This window comes from Psittacula echo (genome assembly GCF_963264785.1).
Source record: "Psittacula echo genome assembly, chromosome: 12".
Lineage (NCBI taxonomy): Eukaryota > Metazoa > Chordata > Aves > Psittaciformes > Psittacidae > Psittacula > Psittacula echo.
In genome coordinates this window covers 5,973,278-5,998,587 of record NC_137747.1, presented here as the reverse complement: position 1 = coordinate 5,998,587, position 25,310 = coordinate 5,973,278, and the positions used below count along the sequence as shown (strand labels likewise).

Below are 25,310 nucleotides of genomic sequence, written 5' to 3'. Positions count from 1 at the left end.
GGATGTGGCTGTGCCGTGGGGAAACTGAGGCAGGGAGCTGGCACCGGCAGCCCTTGCTGAGCTTGCTGTGGTCTGTACCTGGCCTTCCCTGCCACCAGCTCCTGGGGCCAGGCTGGGCACAGCAGCACAAGGCAGAGGATGCATGTCCCAAACCTCCGAGGTCTCGAATTCAGACACCCAGGGACCCCAGCTGATGGGAAACCCACGGGACCACCGTGGCTCCTTCTCCTGCAGCCACACAGTTTGCAGGAGGAGAAAATGCAAGGGCTGTCTATCAGGCTGACATGAACAAGTCTATTAGCAGCCCCTGGCAGGTGAGAGGGAAGCATTAGCATATGGAAACCGGGGGAGGAAAGGCAGCGTGTCTGGGACTGTTCTGACTGAGCAGGCAGGTGAAACTGGGGAGATTATAAATAAATCCCCAGCCGTACTTGTGCAAGTCTCTGGTGGCGTCAGGAACCCGGTGCCCATCCCTGGGGCTGAGAGAACAACGGGACAATGGGTTCCGCATGGGATGGCAGGCAGACAGGGCTTGGAGGAGCAACCTGCATCCACCATCGCAGCATCAGCAGCAGAGGAGGTGATCTCAGATGAAGGGGGGGAACAGAAGCCTCATCCATGGCACTGGGGTTTGGACCAGGACCAGCAGTGGCAGATAGGCTGTGGCAATGGCTTTCCTCTCCCACTGTGCTCGGCTGAGGAGCTTGTTGACATGGGGCTCAATTCCCTCTGTCCTCTCCTCACATCCACCCCAGAGGGTTTTATTACAGCATCGCTGCCCTGTGACATGGTTTAGCGGTGGACTTGTCAGTCCTGGGGTAACGGTTGCACTTGATTTTAAAGGTCTTTTCCAACCGAGCTGATTCTATGATTCTATGCTATGCAAAAGCCATCAGTGCTGGAGCCAGCCTGAGCCGCACCAGGAGAGACCCCAGGGAAGGGCAGCAGTGAACATAAAGGCCTGCACATTCCAGCCAGGATTTGAGACAGGGACTTCCAAAAGGAGATGGCCACCTCCATGCCAGCTGCAGTGAGGCTTTAGCGATCACACTGTGCTCAGCAGGTCTCTCATGGTTCTCATGCCCTAAAAGAGAGCTTGTCTCTGCACTTGAAATGCTAAATCTCGCTCAGAGGCCTCTCACATGAGAGCATTGGGGAGAAGCCCAGTGAGCTGGGACATTTAATACAGTGGCAGGGCCAGAGACTGGCTATGGGTAAGGGAGAGTGCAAGTTCATGGGGTCCAGACATCAGATCGCAGAATGGTTTGGGTTGGAAAGGACCTTAAGATCATTCAGTTCCAACCCCCCTGCCATGGGCAGGGACACCTCACACTAAACCATGCCACCCAAGGCTCTGTCCAACCTGGCCTTGAACAGTGCCAGGGATGGAGCATTTACTACTTTGTTGAGCACCCTGTGCCAGCACCTCAGCACCCTCACAGTAAAGAACTTCTTCCTTATATCTAACCTGAACTTCCCCTGTTTCAGTCTGAACCCATCACCCCTTGTCCTATCACTACAGTCCCTGATGAAGAATCCCTCTCCAGCATCCAAGATGTGCTTGGAGAGATTGCCCCCAGGGATGCCCTCTACAAATGCAACTGCCCTCCAGGGTGGAACGACTTTCCTGTGGCATCTGAAGAGCAGGACCAGAGAGAATTAGAACCTGCAGGGCTGCAGTGACACGCAGGTGCTGAGCTGCCTGCTTTGCAATTAGTGGCAGTCATTAAAATAAGTGCTACATTAACGATTGCTGGCTTGCAGCTCAACCTCCAGGTCTGTCACTTGGCAAAACTCACACCTGAGCTGGCTCCCTCTTCTGGGAACTTCCCAATGCCTTTGCATTCCATTGGGAAAAGCCAGGTAAAAGTCAGTGTGGTTTTGACAGAGTCAACTCACAACGAGTCCAGCACAGGTCACCTCACCATCTGAAGTCAGACTGCTATGGTTTCTATGTACTCCTTCCTGGCTGCTTGGCCTGGCACAGATTTCTTCCCGCATCTGTCTCAAGATGTAGATGTTTAAAAAGCTCCACCCAGCCTTACTAAAAGCCACATAAAATTTTCATGTTGCCGGTCTGCTGGGACAAGTTTAATGCTGGTTAATAAAAGCCGAGGGTGCCTGAACTTCACAGCAGAGCTCTTGCACTGACTGAGCCCATCTCCACTGGGTCTTCCTCATTTGACTTGTCCTCACGGAGAACAAGCTGTTGTAAGCAACAAGAAACAACGTGGCATTTGTGTTTATGAGGCAGCGGGGAAAACATGCAGTTGTGGACAGTTCGTGTAGATGAGTCAGCATGGTCAAAATATACTTTATTGGTATTAAAACTAAATCCCATTGGGTTTTGTTCTGAACCAAGACAGTCTGGGTTAGGGAGTTCAGCCAGCAAAATGCTCTTACCATCGCTCAGACAAGACATCTGGGGGTGGCTGGTCCAAGCAGACGTGGGTCAGGCCAATATAACTGCACAGGACATGGCCCAGTGTTATCCTGCAACAGCCTCTGTCAGAGCATGCCTGGAAGACCACAGAATTGCACCTCCTTTAGAGATGTGTTCAGCACCCTTAGGACTGAAGGGCTGGGTTGTTTTTCTGACTGATGCATGGAAGACTCCCAGTTTGAATGGCTCGAAGGAGATCAAGCCTTTCTGGGCACCACAAGTTTGAGATCTGGGAGCCAAACGGAACCTCAGACCCTGCATATTCAGGAGGTTGGAAGCTGCTGGGATAACAAACGCCAGTGCTCTGGTATGACACCGAGCTGGCTATTTTTTAATTCACATGGATCAAGCCAGACAGCAGGAGAGTGGGGAAGAGCCAAGGCAATAATTCCCCTTCCACAGCTGGAATCCCAGCTCAAGCTGGGGGACAAACCCAGGACCACTGCTTCATTTGTCAGTACCCATCGGGATGCAAATGAACAGGAGTCAGCTTTGTGCACAGGGAGAACAGGGTACGAGTTAACCACGGGCACGTTTCCTAGTGGGCTTGTCTCCTGAGAGGAAAGGTGGAAGGATGCCTGTCACACCTCAGTATAATAAATTAACGGAATAAACATAATCTCCTAATAGTTATAAATCTTGAAGCCAGAGTTCTTGGCTCCAAAAGATATGAACAGTGAGTGCCTCTGGGCCACAGGGCCAAAAGGCATCCTTGAGAAATACACAAGGCAAAGAACCAGCTATACATCCTAGACTGTGGTCCCAGCTGGCTCTTGTGGTCCTTTGGATCCTTGCTTGAGGCAGGAGCCGACAGCATCAGTCTGAGCCTTGCATTTGTATCCAGAGACTGAAAGGAGACCTTCAGACACTCTTCAAGACCACTGGGACCTCCAGGTCCACCTTGTCCTACATTCAGAGGCACAGCACCATCTGGTTGTTTTGGGTTGACCACCTGCCTCCTCTCTCCAGTGACAGCATCCCTTTGCCAAGATGGCAAGGAAAGGGCTGCAGGTAGAAGGCACCCAGCCAGCACCTTGGTGGAGAAGTGTGCTCCATGCCCAGGCCAGTGCTGCCCTTGGCCTCCTGTCCCTCCACCTCTGGCTCAGCCCCCCTGCACACTGCGGCACCCCTGGGAACAGGATGGTCCCCAGGCTTAGGGACACCAGGAACGGCAGCCAGAGAGCTAGATCCTGGCAGCACACAGCAGCACAGAGAAACAGAACAGTCAGCAGCATCTTGGACAGCCCTGGGCACTGCACAGGCACGGTGCTGGCCAGGACATCAGGATTATCTTTCTCCATTAACTAAAAGCACTATGGGAGTGCTGGCATCCACCTGGAGAGCAACCAGGGTCAGGCACAAGGAAACTTCTCATCAAGAAGTGTTATTGCTGCTGAGCATTTGCTTCTGGGAGGCTTTGCCTTAGACCCTTGTTTCCTCTTGAAATAACAAGGCTGTTTATATTCAATATCTTTATGCTTGGAAGGAGGGCAGAGGACTTTCAGGCTTGGACTGCTCCCAAGGAAGTTCATCTGCACACTTTGCCTTGGCTCTATCGGGCTGGAATGGCGACAGCCAGGACCACAGAGGGCTTCGGCATGCACACAACAATGTCTGGCAGCAATGAAAGGAGCAGAAAGGTGCAATAAAATGGACCTGACACTGGAGGAGCAAATAAGCCTGGTGAGGAACAAGAGGAATGTTTCCTGCTCATGTGGAAACAAGCTTCTACCCACAGTGGCTCACACTGGACCAGGAGTCACTGCAACCTCAACCACTGAGTCCCATTACCCTGGAGACACTTGGGCAGGACTTGAGCATCTCTCCTGTGAGGTGAGCAGCAAGGCTTCAGCAGGACATGAAGGGACAGCCCACCCAAAGGAGAGTGTGTAGGAGACACGGGAAGCCTGGTACAGAGCAGCAGTGCCACTGGTGGACGCCAGCTCCAGCCACCAGCCCATGCAAGGGCCACACGTGTCCCCGTGGGGCAGCCCTCAACACCCGCAGGCAGTGCCTCTGCAAAGCTGCTGTAGCCAAGCACCACGGCACAGCGCTGCATGGGGAGGGAAGGGTGACCTTGTCCTACATTTCAAAGGCCACTCTTCATCTACAAAAAGCAGCCAAATGAGGGCAGCAGCAGGGAGGAGGAGAGACGAGCAATGATGAGATGATGCACTGCGACCAAGAGGCCGTGGCAATGCCTCTGTGCTCAGCAGCGCTCTCCCATACCTGGCACAGGGGGTGGTTAGAAAGGGGGGTTCCTACTGACATCTCTGCTGCCCTCCTGTCCTGCCCTGTGACAGCGAGGAATGTGTGGGGAATGGAAGCTGTGGGGTGCAGGGATCAGGGATGTGCCCAAAGGGGCAAAGCAGGACAGGAGGTCCTGCATTCCCTGTCTTGTGCCAGCCCTGTGCTGTGTCTCTGACACCACCAGAAAGAGCCAGGACCTGAGCACACCCCACTCACACCCTGCATGTGGCAGTCCTGATTTCCTCAGTGAAAGGTAAGAATTCTCCACCAATCACCAAGTTGGACCATCACCATCACCGTCCAAACGTGTCCCCCATCCTAGTCCAAAACTTTGGGAGATAAATGAAGAAACCCACGTGCATGGTCAGCTTTGCCAGGGAAACACAAACCTCGCTTCCCAAGGGTCCTCCAGGGACCCATCTTGTCCCTGTGAGCAGTGTGAGCCCACAGAAGGGGATGGACTTGGACTGTGGCTGTCGAGGGCCTGCAGAAGCATCCCACTGTCCCATCTGCTGGCACAGAGCTGGGAATGGAGAGCTCCTACAAGCATCTGGTGGGGCTCAGTCTTGCACTGCAGCTGCGAGATTTCACTCCAGGCTCTGGAAAGCACTTCAAAGATATTAAGCATTTTGTTGCTTCAGAGCTTTAATAATAGTGCATCACTTGGTTGGCAGGAGCTGAGAGCTTCCCTCCTCACTGGTGACTGAGCATTAGCAGAAGAAAGGAAGGCTGCATTACGGGTTGATGCTCTCCATTCAGGCTCCCATTTTCTGGGAGGAAGGAGTGCTCGAGTGCAGCCATTCAGGAAGGCAGCAGTTCCTGTATCCCAACCCCAAACCTGGAACTCTCACTCAGGTTTAAACAATTCAACATGTTCTAGAACTAAAGGCCAAGGTGTCTGCAGAGAGGAAAGGAAAGGACAGGGAAGGTCAGAGCAGGAGAGCTGAGGGCACATGACTGCTTCACCATTAATCCCTCTGAAGAGGCAAAACATTGCTCTGCACACAGGGACCTGCTAACTCCCAGCCTCCTGCACTGCAGAGCCCTCTCCATGCCCTCCTACCGGCTTATGTGCAGGGACATAAATACATTGCAAGAGGCATCAATCTGGGCTGGCCTCCTGCCTTGCTGGTGTGAGGGCAGGCTGGAAAGGAGCTGGTGCATTATCCTGCACCGAATCCCTCTCACACATCTCCTCCCACACTGCCGACCTCTCCTAAACTTTGATGGTGCCACGGCCTGGAATGTCTTCTCCCGAGCTGCTGGGAACCCACGTCATTGGGCACAATAAATGCATCCATTTAGCGTTTATCATGAGCAAGAACTGTGGGAATGCTTCCAAAACACCAGGGTTGCTGCTCACCAGAGAGGTCAGCCCACGGGGCTGTGGCTGTTCAGTGGACCAGGCTCCCTGGGGATGCTCAGAGGAGTTCTCAGATGCTTTTGCCTCCAGAAGTGGCTGCAATATGAAGCAATTTGGCAACTGTCGTGGTTTAACCCCAGCTATCAACTGAGTACCACTCAGCCACTTGCTTGCTCACTCTTCATGCCCTGGAGGGATGAGGAGGATGAGGATTGTAAGAAGGGAAAACTCACAGGTCAAGATAAGCACGGCTTAATCATTGGAATAAAGTAAAATATAATAATTAATAATAAGAATAAGAATAATAATAAGAAGAATAGAACACAAGTGATGCACAATACAATTGCTCACCATCTCCTGACTGATGCCAGCCCATTCCTGAGCAGTGAAGGGTGGATCCCAGCCAACTCCCCCAGTTTTTATACTTTCTATACCACAGCCCAAACCAGGACAGCAGCAGAGCCATTGCCTCTGGGGTCAGACCCGGGCTCCACTTCCTTGGAACCAGCTCCTTTGGGGTGGACTGAAGGCAGCCACCCATGAAGGTCTACATGGAGCTGATCATGGGGAATGGAGGTTCATTACATTACATTACAGGGGACATCAACCTACTCTTAGTGCCACAGCATTTACTCATACACTGTGTTGTGCCAGCTGACACAATCTGTACAGTCACTATAAAGTAATATACAGCAGCAGGGTGGGAAAAGAGGTGTCAGGATAAGATGGGCCCAAGATGGATTAAAAACCCCAAACCAAACAGAAACACCTTGGCCACAAAGGCACTTCTATGAAACCCTACCCTGTGCAAGGCAGGGAAGGTGGGGCAGGGAGTCCTGAGCCTGCACTGAGCCTCAGAGGTCCAGGCCAAGCTCCTGTGTGGCCCTGAAGAGCAACAAGGAGCTGTTAAAAGCTGCCTTTCATCGCCTCACCCAGCACCGAGGGAGGAGCTGGGAACCAGAGCAAGGCATTGAATGGAGGCAGGAAGAAAGCCCCGCTGCTGATGATGGAAAACGAGACCTCCCCACAGCTGCAGGAGCGGTTTTGTTGCTGGTTGTTTTTACAAGGGGTTAGGTTGGGCTGATCGTTAATATTCATGTCTGGTAAATTATACATATTATGCACTTGCATGAGGCATCCCCCAGTGATGCTTCCTGCATTGTTAGCCAGCCTTCCCCTGAGCACCAGCAGCCTGCTCATGGGATTGGTGGCTGCATCTCAAACTGCTTTATTCTATTAAGAAAATGAAACTCAAAGCACAGACGAAACCCTCCTGGCATGGGGAGCTGAGCCTGTCCTGCCAAGGGAGAGCAGATTTCAAACAAGAGGGGCAAACCAGCACCATCACCTTCCTGCGCCTGTGATGGAGCAGCCAACCCCACACTCCCAAGTGGAGGGTGAAGAGCCACCTTCTGACCACAGTCCTCGCCCCAGGAGGGATGGATCCATAACCCTGAGCTAGAGGCAACAATCCCATCACAGCCTAGATCTAGTCTTCACCATCTCCTTCCCACATGTCTCTCTAGTTTCCTCATGAGGTGCTTGGCTCCTTGAATTCTGCTCTTGTCTCTCGAGATCTACTGCTGGTATGAGCCCAGATTGTATCATCATATCGCTATCAAGCCATGCACCTGATTTTCTGGTACACTGTGTCCTCATCAGGATGCAGCTCCCTGCAGCTCAACGCTTCATTGGGTACAAGCCAGACAAATTGTGTTGCAATGAGCAAAGCAACACTGACTCTTACCTGCCATCTGCCACGTGCTCGCCAGCATCAGCACAGCACCACGCACGTGTGCGGATGGGTGTCTGGATCGGCCACTTCCAGTCTTCACTCCCAAGCCACAGACATGGGTTTGCTGCAGGTTTTGAGCCCTGGCAGCCCTGCACAAGGGTAAGAAGGGCAGGGAGCCCTGGTCCTGCCCCACAGCGGAAAGGCGAGTGGAGCACCCCGAGCTCAGGCAGCCCTGCCTGCAGGAAAGGAAGGGATGAGTCAATCCCTGAAGGCCACTCATGCATGGTGTGGGTGGAGCAGAGCAGTAATTTCTTCCCCAGGAGACTCTATTCTTTGCAGAAGTCCTTTTTATTCATTCCTTCTTCTGGAGCACAGCAATTAGCTGCTCCTCAACTCCTCCGCACCAGGGCTGCTACATGTGGGAAGGGGACACTCACCCATCCTTCCGCTGCGCCAGGCAGGCAGGGACAACAGCACAACACGCAGCCAGGGCTGGGAGCTCCTCTTGGGACTGATGTGACACTGAGGGGTCAGGGCTCACCCCTTAGCCACAAGGTGCCTCTCATCTACAGCCCCAGTGCCGTCGCAGTCCTGAGTGCACATGGGTGCTCTGACCATGCCTGTGCTGCCATCTCAGCACCATCAACCTGTGGCAGACAGCCGGGTACCAGTGTTGCCTCAGCAGCCAGATGCAGAGGAGCAGAAGCTGAGAGGATGCTTGAAGAAGCCTTGGGCTTCCTCCTGGCTCTGTCACACTCTTGCTGTGCAATCCGAGATCACACCACGCAGTTTCCCCAGGTGAAATCCAAGTACAACTCTGCCAGCTACAGACGAATAGTACTTTTAGTACAAAAGGGAAAGAGAAGGTTTTGAGAGGCATTGCAGTAACCAGGGCCCAAACCCACCCAGCTGCTCAGTAACTTCAGCTGTGTGGTGCAAACGGTGGTAGCTCAGCTCTCTGTGCATCCACATGCCTGTACACACGCTGGTCAGCCAGCTCTGAGGGACCCTGCCTGCTGGCACTGGTGAAACCAGCCAAAAGACGCTATTACTGAGTGGTTTACTGCTGGCACAAGACAAACCCCTTCCATTTCCTTTCAGTTCTGAAGCATGGGATGAGTGATGGAGTTCAGACACGTTAGACTGGATCAGGATGCCTGACACCTTAAGTTGTCTGGTCTTTTGAAGTAACAATAAATGTTTTGTCTGAAGAAGCAAGGGGGGGGGGGGGGAGAAAGGTAAATCAAAGGTAACGTTTTATTTGGGAGTTTAAAAGAATCTTCACAGGGAACAGTAGATAATAAGGAAGGTGGAACATCTTCTTGCTAATGCAAGAGAGCTCTTGACCTGCCTGCTTCTGCTGGGGAATAAAGTGAATGAGAGCCCCAGAAGGAACATTAGATCACACTGGTTATTGGTCTTGTTAAGAAAACCAGTCCATTAAATGAACACACTTAGCTAGCATGAACTTCCAGCAACGATGGACATGCACAGCCCTCCCCAGTGAGCTCTTGCTAATGAAATAAAGCCATTAGAGGACCATGAGTGACCACGCACCGCAGCTGGGTGATGTGCTTAACAGGTCCCTGCCAGATTGCACATGGAAGGTCTCTCAGAAGCCTGTAAAGCTCACAGCAGCCATCAGCAGACTCTCAAGTGATGCTTTTTAAATCCTGAAGTGGCTGTTTGAAAAACAACACAAAAATACCAGCAGACAAGAGGCCGTGCTTAGCACAAATGGAAGAACTGCGCCCAAGGGACCATCCAGCGCTTCTCCTGCCCGAATTGTCTCCTCTTCCCAGTTGCTGTGAAGTTTCCCAGCTCATCCCTGCTCCATCAGCTCCTGCCCAGAAGTCACTTCAGCAGCATTTGTGACTCTCACAGGTGCATTCAGGTGTGCATGGTGTGAGCTGGGCTGTGCCCATCTCACTGTTCTGCACCTTCTTACCACAGGTATCCCTGGAGAGAACCATCCCCATCTGCCTGTGGCCAGGCTCAGGATCCCTTCGATGCATCCATGGGTTTGATTGCTGCCATTTAACATGTTTGAGCAGCTCACAGCAGTCTGAATGGGACAAGAACTTACACAGAGAAGGGACAAGCAGCACTGAGGGAACACTTGTGAATGTAGCTCCATAAAATCCTCCAGCAAACCTTATTAAAAGAACAATTCACATTACTGGGAACAGCCATCCCCAAAACGCAGGTTATTGCAGAACTACATGGTGCAAAGCCTGCCTTATTGCTCAGTGGAGTGGACAATACTGGGTGCTGGAGCAGACAGTCCATTTCTAGACCAATTTGTGACTGCAGGGCCTCAGCACACATGTGAAGCATCACTTCTAGCTGGGATGTCCAATACAGACTCAGGATACATCACCAGTGCCCAGTGATGAGGCAGTCCTCCCCTGGATAACCGCCTCTATAAGCAGTTCCTGCCTGGAATAAGACTGTCTCCGGCTAGCTGCATTAGGCAGGCATGAATACCCACTGCTGCCGAGTACTTAAACCAGAAGGATGGCTCAGGAAAATAAAGCTGTTCCTGCAGCACTTGCAGGAAGGACAACATCCAGTGCCAGACCCGTGAAGGTGGAGCCACCCAGAGGTCCTTCTCCTGCACTGAAAACCCATTCTCTGCGAAGTAGAAACTTTCTCCACGCAAATCCCACAGGAAGAAGCCAGTGCTCCTGCCAGTGATGCTCTTTCTCCTTGCAGGAATCTCCACAGTAAAGGCAGAGCAAGTGTCCTCTTCCTGATACAGGGGGCTTGATATAAGTAACACTAGTGCCTGGAAAATATAAAGTACTTTCTAGCTTAAGTTGTAGAAAGAAAACTATGTTATAAGTCTGTGGGATTTAGGGGCCCCACTAAACACGAGTTATTCACAGTAAAGGCAGAGCAAGTGTCCCCTTCCTACCCCAAAAAAGATATTTTTCGGGGGGGAAGCTGTGAGAGCTCCCATTATAACCACACTGCTCCTGGAACTTTGCCCTCACAAGCCTCTTACTTCAGTGACGTTATGAGCAACTTTCGCAGTAAAGGAAGAGCCCCACAGGTAACTTTTGTCATTTCCTTCTCCCCCTCACTTCTTGCCTGCCCAAATGTGAGACCCAGCAGGGGCTGTCTCATCTTGCAACCATGCTACAACAAACACGAGCACAGCCTTTTTGGTTTCAGCCTGTGGAGCCCCTTAAGCTGAGGGGAAAAGAGACACTGGGGCCAGAGCTCAGTGGCCACGGGGCAGACCTGGCCAGGCTGCAGCTGCACAACCCATTTGTGCAGCACCCCGATGGCAGCTCATTCCTCATGAGAACACAAAGCTGAAACCCACCGAGGCAGCCGCTCCGGCAGGCTGCCTGTATGGATTTTTCCTCCTATTGATTAACCCATTTGGAGTTGTTTATTTGTATTAAGGCTGCCTTGCAGCTCATTTATGTTCTCTTAATGAGGCCCCCGCAGAGGCAATGCCTCCTGCGCATTAATTACAGGCTCCAGCACAGTCCATGCTTTATGGAGCATCCTCCCACCCATGCTCCAGCTCCACACTGTGGTTTGTACAACACTTGCCTCCTTGGGATAGGCTCCAACACTGCCAAATCCCAGCCCTGGGCTGCTCAGCCCCGCAGCAGAACAAAAGGTGCACATTCTTGGAGGGGGAGCATAAACAGCTCTGGAATAGCTGAGCACATTGGGAAGGAATGACCATTCACAACATAACCCTTTTATAGTAGCAGGGCTGCAGAAAAAACCACTGTCGTAGCTTCGTTTGACAATGAGCAGCAGTATCAGAGGCCAATGATTTCCTTTTTCAGGGAAAGGAATGAAGATGTTCCATTTCATCTTTTTCCATATTCCAGGAGCTCGGTGCCAGCCACTCCATCTGCAGCAGCTGGCGCAGCCCATGTCCAGCTGTCAAAGCAGCAGCAGAAGTAAACGCTGCTCCAAACCAAAGTGGTGCACCTCTAAGAAACCCTGAAAAATCACTCCTGGTAGTTGTTGGACACACAAATGCCAAACGGATATCAATCATTTGTTATTTCTGGATCACAAAAATCAGGGTGTGATACCAACAAACAGTAGAAAAGCTTAATAAAAAAAGAACTGAAGATGCACACAAAAAGACTGGGGTTACCACAAGCAAATAAGCAAAAATTCAACTTAACTGTTAAGCAGTAGAAGTGACAGCAGCAAGGAAGAGCTGCTGGTTCAATAATTAACCCTGAGCTCACTTCAGATTTAAAACCACAGCACCATCAAGCTACAGAGAGACACTGACTGCTTTCCACAGCTTCCCCAACTGCTCCCTTTCATCTTTAGTTTGCATTTAAAGGACCAGAGCAGTGGGACAAGTGAACACCACCTCTGGGTAACATCTAATGTTAGACAACCTTGGTGATATTCAAGGTCTGCAAGCACTGATGTCATGGGAGCATTGCTGAGGCAGCTGCCACACAAAACCAATTTGAACTGCAAAGCAACACTGTGCATGTTCATCAGTGATGAGATGAAGTCACCAGCAGCAATCCACCTGGAAGAAAACAGAAGGGATCTGCCTGCTTGTTTGGCTGCTGCGGAGGAGGTGGTGGAAATCACACACAACGCTGCATGGATAGGCAGAGCAAGATGTGCCATTTCTCTTCCCAATAAAGAAAGGTTGTACCCCAATACTGGGACAGGAAGGAAGCTTTGTACAGCCTCAAGTGGCACATTCCACATCTATGAACTTGCAGGCTCAACAAAACAAGAAGCAACTCTCTTTGGTGTAGTGCAGGAAAACGAAGGGACCCCACAAAGGATACAGATCAGTCTCAAACCTCTGGCTTGGCTGATGTTACTGAGCCTATGTGGGAAGTGAAAAGATGGAGTAGCAGCTCTCAGGGTTGAATATACTTACACTAGGCTTTGCATTGTAAATGTAGTATGCAGTGCATCTCTGGGGGTGTCCAGTGGTCAGTTCATGCCACTGCTCATTCACACATGATTAACCTCAGCTAGGGCTAAGCAGGGCCCATGCTCCAGCACAGTTTGCAGTGAAAGCAAGTCACAGGACAGGAATGATGTGAGTTTGCCTCACTTGCACAACCGTGACAGCTGGACAACTCTCCACATAAGCACGAGGCCAATGTATCTCATGCTTCAGTGCCACTTCACAACGCACCAAAAGCTGCTTGTCCTGACCCAAATTCATTGCTGAATCAGTGTTGCAAACACATCACATATTACAGTTCATTAGCTTTCAGTAATGTGTATTTACACACACACAATATCTTTTGCTTTCAGATCACTTCTTAGCTGGAAGAAGGGGTAGTGTCATCATAACCATAGCTGGCCTGGGGCTATGTTAGGGCAAGAAAGCATTTTTTCTACATGTTACCACTTTCGTTTTATACTCTCCTTCTTGAGGACTTCAACAGGAATAATGGCACTCTTTTCCATCCCAGGTTTATACCCTCCCTTACAAACATCCAACACAGATTGTTTCACATGTGCCAGCTTCCCTTTTCCCTCAAAGTGTGCAATTGAGTCATATAATGGAGCTGAATTCTGATCACCTCAATCAGTACTTAGCTGCAAGTTCACTGCTTATTTCTTATCTAACCAAGGGACTGTGTCCCCAAAGGCACCTATTTTGTGGGTTTAATGACAGATACCACCTCTCCCTACTAAAACTTTACAACAGGAAAAAAGCAAAACAGAAGTACAATTATATTCCCTCTCTCAATTGCTAGAAGTGTAGTTCATTATGGGAACCCAATGATTACACACTTTGGAAGTTAGTTTTCAGTTACTGTTATTGAGATTTAACAAAGAAACACTCAAATTAACCTATCCCTCAAACAAGTGCCAGGACAGCCTGCAAAGCACTTGTACTGCCTGGTCTGCAGCCACAGCTCCTCTCTCCCTTCCAGCCAGGCAGGTCCCAGGCTCCATGCTCCTTCGCTGCTTACTACTCACGTCAGTGACTGGTGTTCTGCTTCAAAGCAACAGAACCAGTCATCAGCTTGGTGCAAAGAGCCTTCCTCAAAGCTGGGACCATCCATTACAAAGGATTTGTCCAGTTTGACACTGGAAAGACAGCACTGCCTGTGGATACAAAGAAAGAGGCAGAAGACATGAGGGAAGCACAGTCAAACTACCATACAAAAGTTCTCAGGGGTGGTACAGACAAGGAAACATGGAAATAAAGATTTAAAAGCACCACCCTTGTCAAATCAGAGTAACCTCCCCTAAGGGCCTGTGGTCAAAATGGAGATCATTATTCTAAATGATTAGGACAAACCAAGACACCCAGAATAATGGAGTGCAGAGGAAAGGGAGGAGAGGGAAGAAACAGCACAGAGCAGTGACTGAGGCTCCTGACTGCTGATTCCTGTGGTAAGTTCCCAATTATCTGGAAACACCTCATCACATACCTTCTTCCCAGAACACGCTGTGCTTTCTGCCATGTGCTGTTCTATGAGCTGTCCTTGGATGTCACACTTACCATTGTGATATTACTTCTGGGGACACTGGACATCCCAATGAGAAAGAAAGGGCAGTGTCACTGTACCATAAGCTTTGGCTAAGTAACAGAACAACCCATTTGTACAGATATTTTCTGTTGGAAAGGGTCTCTTGAGATTTATTTTGAACTACAAAAGGCTAACAAACAGTGTTATCTTGTTAGACATGCATACAGACAAGTTCCTGAGGCAGTCCAACAGCTGAGAAAGAAGTGAGTGGTAGGGCTAAATCCCTCTGCAGCTCTCAGTAAGCACAAGTTTCTTACATCATCCCTGTGGGGAGCAAACCGTCACCAGTGAAAATATACAAGATTTCCAATTGTAACAAAACAGAGCATCCAGTTCATGTGGAAATCTGACCTTTTAACTCATGCTGGCTCTTCAAGACTGGGTGACTACAGTCCAATAACTCTATTTCTTGTTACTAAACTGTTAATTTTCTTTTACATCAGGCTAAACAGTGTCAGCAGTAACTACAAAATGCTTTAACAGAATGGGAAGAATAAGATACCTCAGTATTCAGGGTATGTAATGGGAAGCACTTTATTGTGGTTTTGAGGAGGACTCAAATCAAATGATTTATTGATCATTGCAATAAATCACAGTAGGAAACATAAGCATCCAACAGAGTTTTGAAACTGTTGTGGAAACACTCCTGTAATCCCAGCCTATGAAGACAGAACCTCTTAGTTCACTGCCAGGGTTGGGGCTGTCAAAAGCTGCTGTGATCAGTCATGTGGGTTTCGACTCCTTGCTCAGGAGGCACTAAATCAGAACAAGGGCTTCAAGTGTAAACCACAGATGCTCTAGACAGGGTGCTCCCTCCAGGTCAGGACCAGAAGGACACGGGATCTAGAGGTCAGCTAAGTACAGAATGAGATGGTACAAAGAGCTAGGGATAAAAACCAAGGTGCTCAAAGCAGCCATATGACGATATTCAAACTCTTCCAATAATTCCATCTCCTGGAATCCTTCTGAGTTTTCCACATCTGCTTCTACAGCAGAAAGAGGAGTCAGCTTCAGGAACAGACTTCAGGAAGCTGGCTAGGCTGGAGAAAACATGGAGAGGAGTTATTTTAAGAAGCAGTTTATTTGTGTTTTTCTTAGTCCACCTGCACACCCTCAGGAAGTTCTACCACGACAGGAGCGCAGTCATCAGGCTCTGCCTCAAAGTCCCACTTAAACTTCTTCGTTAGGTGAGCCTTGAATTTTTCAGCCTTTTTCCTTAGGGTCCCATCAACAGCAGTGCTGCAAGTGCAGGAAAAGAACACCTAAAAGAGCAGAGGTCAGTAAGAACTCAGCCATGGCACAAGCTGGACATCTCTTTCCTACAAAGACATCATCAAGAAGATGCACCAGGAGAAGTTTTAGGTTAGGCCACTTGTAAGGGATCTCCCACCTTAGGAACCACTCCAGCTTTGGGGCTGCCTAAACAAAGCCCACACTTCTCCTCTCATCCCAGAGCTAAGACAGACATCCTGCCTTCTCTCCACCGAGTCAGCATTAGGAATAGTTGCATTAAGGCAATAACTTTGTTTGAAGCAGGGGTATCTTTGTAATTAAATATGTACTAAGGAATTATGAAATATGCTTAAGTGTGAGCAAAGAAAAAACTCTGAGCAGGAAAACAAAAAGGAAAAAAAGCAGACTATCAGTTTTCATGGGAGATGGCTGCGAAGAGTCCAGTTATACCCTCCCAGCCACTTCCTTGTGCACAGGGCACTGAAATCTGGACTCTAAACGTGGCTCCCCTCCATCATCCAAACACATACAAATCTATGAACTTTTCAAAGTCACAGCTTCTGTGAGCACTTTGAGAGTTAAAGCACCTGTTTAAACTGGGCATTTTAGCCTCAGAGCCCATCTCTCACCAGCCTGCCCCTGCTCCTCTTCTGAGCCAGAATTCATTTCCATAGGAAGAAACTTCTACTTCAAAGCCAAAAAAAAATCATTACACAATGGAAGTGAGGGGAAAACCCTCTGGGGAAAAAGGAGGCTCTTACTTGGGAGAGACCTACTGACAGCTGAATAAAACACTGACAAGAGCAGCAAAGTTCGTTGCTTTGTTTATGATCATTTGTCTTTTCCTTGTTCATTCTACCATGAAACCGCCTCTTTTTAACAGAGCCGTGTTACACAGCAAGGCTGTTATTACAAAATCTAACTAAAATATACTATACTTCCCACTTCACCTCCATAACTGCAATCAGTTATTATTAAATATAGTTATATTATTAAATAGTTATATAGTTATATTACTAAATTAGTTATTTCTTTCCCCTCCCCCCCCTTTAAACATTGTTAGGCTGCATACACAGTGGAGGTTATATTGTACTCTTCTTACCTTGGATCAAACTCCAAAAATAAAGTTGCTGTGTTCAAAGCTGAGCAAAAGCTAGCACAGATAAACTCTCCACGCACTAAGGCTAACAGACTTCTTAAATCCTATCAATGCCCTGAGCATAATAAGGTTTCACTGCAACTTCTCTGCATACTAAGCAGACCATCCAAGCTGACCAGAAACCAGCATCATCAGTCTTTTATGGCAAAGTTTTGCTTTTTGTGTTAAAGAATGAATGGCATTTGAGAAAAAACAAACAAACAGGCACTATTTGAAAGGAAAACATAACATAAAAGACACAGTCCCCAGCCTCTGCTGTGGCCATCTTCATTAGCTGTTCCTCTCGTTGTCTGACTTTGCTGGCTTCTCCGCATGCAGACTAACTCAATTTTACACTGCATTAGCCTCTTCTAGGCACAGCTTGAGCAGATCAAACTCTGAGATGACAAGCAAATGGCATCTCTTTGGAAATAACATAAGGAAAAAGTAAAAGCAAACATGTGTGTGCTTAGATAGGCTCATTAGCTCCCACGCAGCTCAACACAGTAGCTTAATTGCTTTTGCAGCTTCTCCAATGCCCTCTCCTCCCACTGCCATCTTTCAAGAGGCAGCAACAAACATACCTGTAAGGTGCTGGTTAAAAAGTTGTCCTGGGAGACAATGTCCACAAAAAAATCTGCTGGGATTTCACTAAGCTGGTGATACAGCACAGAAATCAGATTGATGTAAAGGTCTTGATACTTCCTTATGGCATCTTCAGATCGGCACAGGATGTTTAAGAGTCTTTTCCAGTGTTCAAATGCATCATATACGTTTCCAATCAAGAAGCAGATGAAAGCAAACTGCAACTCAGCTGTGCATATTCAGAAAAGAAAAACAAAACACACATTAGAATGAAAACATATCCAGGGTATGTGTCCTTTCAAAAACATTGCAAGTTATAGCATAGATCTCTGGGTTTGCCTTTCACACGTGTATTCTGCCCTTCCAGATTCTGCTATTAGCAATCAATCCTCCAAACACAGACTATGCCCTAACTCTCTGCTCCTCAGCTGGAGGAAAAGCAAGGCATAATTGGGCACATCCACCTGTAATTGTAATTATCACCTTCAAAGACTGATTTTACAGGCAGAATAAACAGCAAACTAAGGACTTCCACTGTCATCTGTGCTCTCAAAATGATACCCAAATAGGAAGTCAGACATTGCTGCTGCTCTGCAAGCACGGAGTCTGCCTGTACCCAGGTGTCCAGAGCCACACAGGAGTGAAAATGCTACTGGCCCTAGATCAGAAGGGCTGTGGGAACACGGGGGGAGGTGAGTAGTACATTAACAGAAGCTTTCCTTTGTTGAATTAAGAGCCAGGGTTCTGCTTGCTGGATACCTTAGCATCAGCTATTTTGCCAGACTGATGGCATCACCATTTCCTAAGGTAATTTATCCTTTGCATAGCCTAGAGCTGTCTTTGATAATTTTGATAAAGAATAAGTTATATAATGTTAATATAGAAAAACTGGAGAAAGGGAAAACCAAAGCGTTATTGCAAACCTCAGCAGAACCAATGCTGCAGCTTGGCTGTGTTCCCAAGCCCTCCCTCCATCCTGCCACAAACCAACCCCCCCCTCCAGGACCTCCACGGATTTGATATTTATGCATATCACAAGTTGAAAAAAACGCCAGGCAAGTAATGGGGACCCTGCAACCGGGAGCTGTAGCCCCCGCTGGGGATGCCTCCCTGCAGCAAGGCTGGCAAAGCCCTGACGCTGCCACATAGAGTCGCCAGCAGCACAGAGCAGAGCTGCCACCGCTCCAGCCAGGCAGGGGCCGGGCAGTGCTGGGAGGCAGGTACCACCCCGAAACGAGACCAAAGATCTGAAAACGGTGACTTTCAGCCCCATTCAGTGCTCCCGGCACTCAAGAGGTTCACTTAGCTGGTGCCAGGCAACAGGGCCCCTTTGCACAAGATGGGATTGCTGCGTTTGACTTAATTTGAGACAATCTGGGCTCCTTACACAGTGCCCAGAAGCAAGAGAGGCAGCTTTAGACACCGAGCACCATGCCGTCACCAGCACAACGGAAACCAGCCCTAAACCTGCTGAAAACTCCACAAATTGCAATTCACAGACCTTAGGGCACCGGGGAACGGGGCCCCCAGCACAGGAGCAGGTTTCATCATGGTTTTACAGAGAAATGACTCTATTCTCCCAAAGCACGGCAGCACTAACCGTGCAACGCGCGGCACTCACCGAGCAGATCCCGAGGCTGGCTGGCGTACCGCTGGCTGATCACCTTCTCCAGCGCGTAGCTGAGGTCCATGCTGTGCCTGGTGATCTCCTCCGGAGTAGCACCATCGGGGTACATCTGCTTCGGCAGCTCCGTGAATCTGATCTCGGTGCCGGCTCTCGGCTTCATCTGGGGCAGCCGCGCCAAGCCCTCGGCGTAGCTCCGGCACTCGGCATCGACGGGCGGAAGGCGCTGCTCGGCCCGGTCCCTGGAGAGCCTCCCGGCCGCGACCGGCAGCACCTCGGAGAAGGCGCAGATCTGCCCGCTCTCCGGCTGCAGCTTCTTCATCGCCGCCTCGCTGATGAAGCTGGTGAGGGAGACCCACTTCTTGAGGGTCTCGTAGGGGTACGGCCCGAGGAACGGGTCCAGCTCCCGCAGGTTCTCCCTGAAGGCCGCGGCCTCCTCCGTGCCCGCCGGCGCCAGCTCCACGGCCTCGCTGCTGGCGTCCCAGCGCAGCACCCGCAGGTCCCGGCGCTGTAGGCTCAGGAAGAAGCCGGTGCGAGGCCCCGTCTCCCGGCCGCCCGCCCGCGCCGCGCTGCAGTGCAGGAAGTGGACGCCCGGCGGGATCATCTTGACGCCGCGGAACTTGGGGCCCACGGTCCAGGTGCTGTAGTCGATGCCGAACTCGGTGCCCTCGGGCACCCCCAGCATTACGACCGCGGCGCCCTCCAAGAAGAGCTGCCGGGCTAGGTCGGGCTCCAGCCGCAGGCCCGCCATGGCCCGGACAGGGGAGGCCGCTACCGGCACAACCGGTACCTCCTGCCCGCTACTGCCGAGCCCCGCCGGTCCTCCTTAAAAAGCGCCCGGACGGCACAGCCGTTCCGCGTGCGGCGGTTCCGGGTACAGTCGTTCCGGCCCGCCCCGGCACCCGCCGTGGGCGCCCCGGCCCTTCGCTGCCCCCCAAAACCCCAAAGCCGACAGCTAACTGTGCCCCTCTGCCTTCCCGAGCCCCTCCATGGCTGCCGGCTGCTCCACTGTGAGCCAGCGACCCCCGTGGCTGGGCAGAAGGACAAGCGTCCTGCCATGGCCATACGCAGTGAGACAGAGACCCCGCAGCAGGACAGACGCCCTCAGAGCACCACGTCCTCCCTCCCAGGATGACAGAACCATGCAGAGCAGAGTCCAGCATTTCCATGTGCAGAGATCGTGACTGCAGCTCCCCCTTCTCCATTCTCTTGGTAGGAAAGAGTCCACTGAGGCCCCAAGCTGATTTAGCATCAAACACATTTATTTCACTTTTATTGAATACAAGAACAGTGAGCACACACGCATACACCACCAAGCACTGAAAAGGAGTATGACCAAAGGGGGGAGAGGGAGAACAAGGGAAAAGGAGAGTTAGTGAAGGAACAACAGAGCGTTGCGGTTGGTTGGTAAGGTGCTTCTCAAATAAAAATAAATATTATTACTGTTACTGTTATTATTACTCATGCAATCGCAGGCCAGGTTTGGAATGAGTCTGTGGGATCAGGTAAAAACAGGCACTCGTGTCTCCCACCCCTTTCAACAGAAAGGTCCCGGGAAGAAAGCAAGCAGTGATCAGCTATCTGAAACAGAGCAAGGGGATGGGCAGGGGAGCGGAGCCCACGGGGGCCTCAGGTGGTGCTGAGCAGCAGGAACCCCACACCTCACCCGCTGAACAAGCTGGGAGCTTTTTCCTATCCTTTTTCCCTGGTTTTTTTCTCTTTTTATATAGTCTCTAAACACTGTCACCCACTGAACACACTGCGAAGCCAGGGACTGCTCACTCCAAACGTAACTCACTTCAGTCCAAGCGCACATCAAGTCTAACTCTGTAAGGCCAATCACTGGAACAGGAACCTTCAGTTTTACAGCTACAAGATGTCAAAAGCAAGTATCTAGCTTCACAGTAGCCTCTGGTTGGGTCCTAAAGGTGTCCAAGCCAGGTGGGCTCCTCAGAGCATGGAACACGCAGCGTGCTGAACACCAGCACCGTTGTACAGACCACAAGTCCTCCACCTCCCCGCCTCTCTCCAAAAGTGCCACTGCTGATTACAACTGGTTTGGGTGTATTGGGAAAAGAGAAAAGCAGCCTCTTCACAACTGCTTTCACTCTTTTGGTTGGGGTCTGGTCTCTAACTAAAGGCGCTTGGATGGAAGCAGGGGAGACCCTCACAACCTGGCAGCACTGGCACCAGCCAGCAGCTCTGTTCTCTTCCCCAGCAGCCTGTGCTCATGCCTTTCACGCCTGCAGGAGAAACCTCTCTGCCAGAAGGAGAACAGACTTTACAGGGACGTGGTGGTGAACAGCGGCTGCCAGGGAGCAGGCTCTCTCCTAGGACAGCAGAGGCAGTGAGCAGGGGCTGCCCACATCCTCGTGGCACAGGCTCTCCCACTCTCTGTCATCCTCCGAGCCACTGCAGGACCTGGCAAAATGCACCTGTTTCTGGGCACAGTCTGTGTGAGGGGTGGGAGACTAAAGGCAAAATGGTGCAGAGTCATGGGCCCTTCTGTTTCCGCAGGAGCTAGAGACGATTCCAAGAAGGAAACCCGTTTATTTCCTTTAGTTTCTCATTTTGGTTCCAAGTCTACCCTAACTGCCTGGTTCACAGTGTACAAGGCCCTGGGCTTGGCCCATGATCCTCTTCCAAAGGCAGCCATAGGGGAAGCATGTGGCCAAGGGCCGAAGCTGGGATGAGTTGGGGGAAGGCATCTCCACTGACATCTCCTCCATACACACCTTCTTACACAGAGGGCCAGGGCTCTCTTGTCCAGCCTGGGATGCTGCGGACACTCTGAGGGGATGAAGACAGCTCAGTCTTTCCATTGCCCATCCCTTCGCAGGTCTGGGAAGGACCGCCACCACCCTGCCACCACTGTCACCAGCCACAGTGACCCGGGCAGCCCTTGCCATCACACCCTGGGCAGCAGGGGAGGCAAAGCAGAAACAACCCCTCTGCCTTCAACCCTACTACAAAGCTCAAGTGACTTCATTACTGGGATCCAGAAACAAAGCAAAACCACCCCAACCACCAGCATGGCTGGAGGGGAGCGATGAACGCAGTTCTGCGGCTGCCACCTTGCTCTCAGCTGATTCTCATAGCTCTGGGTGAGGGCCAGGGAGACGATCCTGCCTACAGCTGCTGGAGCCACAGCCTCAACCTCCTTCCCTGCCCATCCAAGTCACCACTGACCCTCCACATCCAACCACCACACACTGCAGATCAGTCGGCGGGACATCTCCCATCTCTCACCCTCTTCCCTTCCTCCCCAAATCCAGCAGTGGCTGAAACCTTCCCCATTCTCTTCTTGCAGGACTGGGAGTCCCACGTGTGATCCGAGAGTCTCAAAATACACCAACCACGGTCCATCAAAGAGTTAATAATTTAAAAATGTCATCATATTTACCAGCACTGTTGAATTATTTCAGTATTGTTCCCTCCCTCCCCCCTCGTTATATATAATAATATACATAACTTAAATGCACATCCATATGAAACCCCTACAGCCTGCTTCTTTATAAATGAGAAACCATATACATATCATTTGTTTTGTTTGAAATGAAACCCATTCTTAAATACCTTCAGAGAACAAGAGGTTGGACAAGTGCACAGAGGAGAAGATAAGGAAGGGAAGGGAAAGAGTTGACAGAACCCCAAAGGATGCAAAAGAACCAGCATGGAAAGAGAAGGGCAAAACGACACTTGTGAATCAGAAAATAACTCTAAGGTAATAAATTCAATGTTTTTCTCTCTTCTTTCCAGAGGTGGGGAATGGTTTTGCTTCTGCTTGTGGTTTTGTTATTTCAAGTTTGCTTATTTCTTGCTTTGTTGCAAAGCAGTTTTCCTTTCCATTCAGTGTGCAACAAATGAACTCATGATTGTGTATCCTTTAATGTAACATGCAAGATGGTGGCTTATTGTTAACAATATTCTTGTTATTATTATGATTTAATTTCTTTTTTTTAAAATCTTATTTTATCACCAATCCAGTAAATTCTTCAATTTATCTGCAGAGGGTTGGCTTTGTTTGTTGGTGGTGTTGTTTGCTATTATTTCCAGCATATAGCAGCAGTGCAAGGATGCATTTTGTTTCCTGGTTTTATATATATATATATGTATGTATGTATATATATATATATAATATATTTGCTATTCCTTTGTTAAAAATTTTTGTCTCTCGCCATGAACATTGCAGCCAGGATGTCTACGTCTTGCTGACAAATCCAGCATGAAGGCTCCTTCTCCGCTGTTCTCCAGGTTTGAACACAGATGCTGACTTCCATGAACATGTTGGTCAAGATTCCTGTACAAGGCAGATGGAAATGACCACTCACAGGGTGCTCATTTCTGCAGCTATAAAAGGGCTCCCCTTTGTATCAGAACACTGGAGAGAGTAAATTTGCAAATGCTTGGGGCCACACTTTGCATTTCATTACCAGGAGCTCTGGAAATTAGGAGGAACAGTTAATTCACTGGGCTGGTGTTGGTGTAGATGTTGGTGTGTTGCGGAGATAAAGGTGAGTCACTGCTCCCTTACTTTAAGCCATTCAGTTAAAACTGGGCATCTCCCCAAGTGCTGCAGAAGTGTCTGGGCTTGTTTGTAGTATGGGATAGGAGGTAAGATTAGGCAGATGCAAGAGCCTCTTCTGACCTTCCAGGCTGCAATGGAGCTGGTCACTTTTCCAAGCTTAAAAGCTGCCAATCAAAATCCTCAGATGATCAAGAAACACAAACCCACAATTCCAAAGAGGCCTCTCGAAATGCACCTGCAGCGTCGCTGGTGACAGAGCAGTGAAGCTTCCTTCAGAAGCTCCCCATCTCTCCACCATGCTCCTCTGCTCCCCAGCTGCTCCGACACAGAGCACTGTTGGGTTGTGCCACCACCAAAGAGCTGTGGCAACCCAGCTGATGGAGGAGCAACATGGTCAGAGAAGGGGTTTAGGAGTGGGCAGGACTCCTCAAGCTTTGCCCTGGGGAAAAACGTCTGGGGCTGATTGCTTTGGGGAAGTGCAAACCTTGTGTGCTGCTGCCTGTACCTGCGTGTGTATAAACAGACAGCCTGGGGATTTGAATGGGACTGAGGAAACCTTCCTTTTTGCAAACACTGGTTGGATACTTTGGACTGGCTTTTCAAGAACCTGTAGCCAAGTTTCTCAGCCCATCCACAAAACTGGTATCACCTCTTTCCCTCCCTGCCCCAGGGGACAAGCAGCTCCTTTCTTCATTACATACAAATGACTGTGGCCCCTGTGCTGAGCATGTCAGCAAAGTGACACCTACAGAATTGCTTTTGGTGGCAGGGCACCAGCTTTCTAACCACAACCAGGTGATCATGCCCAGAGCCACTGTCACACTGGAACTGCTGGCTGAGAACTGCCACCCTTAGAGCCAAGGAGCAGCAACTCCTGCCAGCCCCTGCAGCTGGTGGGGACCAGAGGCATCTGCCCAGTTACATCCACCCCCTACAGCAGATCTAAGTCCTACCTGGTAACTTTTCCACCTACCTGAGGTTTCTTGTCCCGTTCCTCTGGAGAAGGTTCTGTTTCTCTGTATACCACAGCTTTGGTTACCAGCATGTCAGGATGCTGTAGTTTTGCCTCTTTGATTGCTAAAGCCAGTGCCTAGAAACCAGAAGGATGAAATCATTTATCTTCCCTTCCCTGAACTCTGGTCCACTGCTCTCAGCCAGGCAGAACCAGCAGAGAGAAAGCAGCTGGAGCGGAGTGGGATTCCAGGAGGACACTGATGCAGAGGTTCAAAGCTGAACCCATTGTAGCTGACAGAAGAAGCCAGAGTCCACCAGGAAAATGACCCTGTGGCCCTAGAGATGTGTGTTGATCTTTGTTATTTTATCATGAAAGTTTGCCACTTTCTGTTCCTCTATCATGGGTGCAGATGCAGAATACTATCACTTGGAGTGAGTCTACCTGTAGTGAGACTGCTGGAAAGAGAGGAAGCACCTGGGTCACTTGGGAGTATTTCAGCAGAGAAAGAGCAACTGGAAATGTGTTTTAAGGAAATATAAAGGTGTCCCATCACTGGGCTTTGTGCTGAGACCTTTATGGCTGCTTCACTGCTGCAGCAGGCACTAATGGGAGCTGGGCGGGAACTTCACATGGTGCCACTGCACCCCATGAGGACCTGCACTGCCAAACAGAGCTGGTAGGTTTGGGGCCTCAGGGGTCAGTCTGTGGAGAGAAGGAGTATAAAGGGGTACAAGGCAGAACCAGAAGCATGTGGTGCTGCAGCTGGGGGCAGCCAGAGCCGGGCAAAGCCAGGGTGTCCTGCTCCTACCTGGTCCTGGTCCACGTCTTCATCTCCTGTGATAATGATGCGCTTCTCTATTCGGGTCTCAGAAAACCCTCCTTTCACAGTCTGCACAAGAAGGAGGAAAGCACTCACCCACAGCTGTCCCCACAGAGCTCCTGCT

At 50.0% G+C, this 25,310-nt stretch overlaps 2 protein-coding genes across 3 annotated transcripts in view; both read right to left on the bottom strand.

Moving 5' to 3' along the window:
- Positions 1-14,488: 14,488 nt before the first annotated feature.
- On the bottom strand, positions 14,489-19,780 carry AAR2 (AAR2 splicing factor). 2 transcript variants are annotated; one of them, XM_080628064.1, is made up of 3 exons: positions 18,881-19,780; positions 17,259-17,488; positions 14,489-15,343 (listed from the first exon to the last, which is right to left on the bottom strand). In XM_080628064.1, the coding sequence occupies exons 1-3, from the start codon at positions 19,632-19,634 to the stop codon at positions 15,314-15,316; spliced, it is 1,014 nt and encodes a 337-aa protein (XP_080484190.1). In that variant the 5' UTR covers positions 19,635-19,780; the 3' UTR covers positions 14,489-15,313. The 2 variants fall into 2 exon arrangements, with proteins under 2 accessions (XP_080484190.1, XP_080484189.1); XM_080628063.1 differs by having other exon boundaries at positions 14,489-15,565; positions 18,881-19,777.
- The window catches only part of EPB41L1 (erythrocyte membrane protein band 4.1 like 1), a gene marked incomplete at both ends in the record, with an annotated part of 27,375 nt that continues 21,719 nt past the window's right edge, over positions 19,655-25,310 (bottom strand). The window contains 5 exons of the mRNA XM_080628133.1: positions 19,655-19,810; positions 19,951-20,202; positions 21,250-21,354; positions 24,385-24,501; positions 25,175-25,255. Of these exons, the coding sequence (XP_080484259.1) occupies positions 19,655-19,810; positions 19,951-20,202; positions 21,250-21,354; positions 24,385-24,501; positions 25,175-25,255 (711 nt within the window). The remainder of the gene's footprint in view (positions 19,811-19,950; positions 20,203-21,249; positions 21,355-24,384; positions 24,502-25,174; positions 25,256-25,310) is intronic.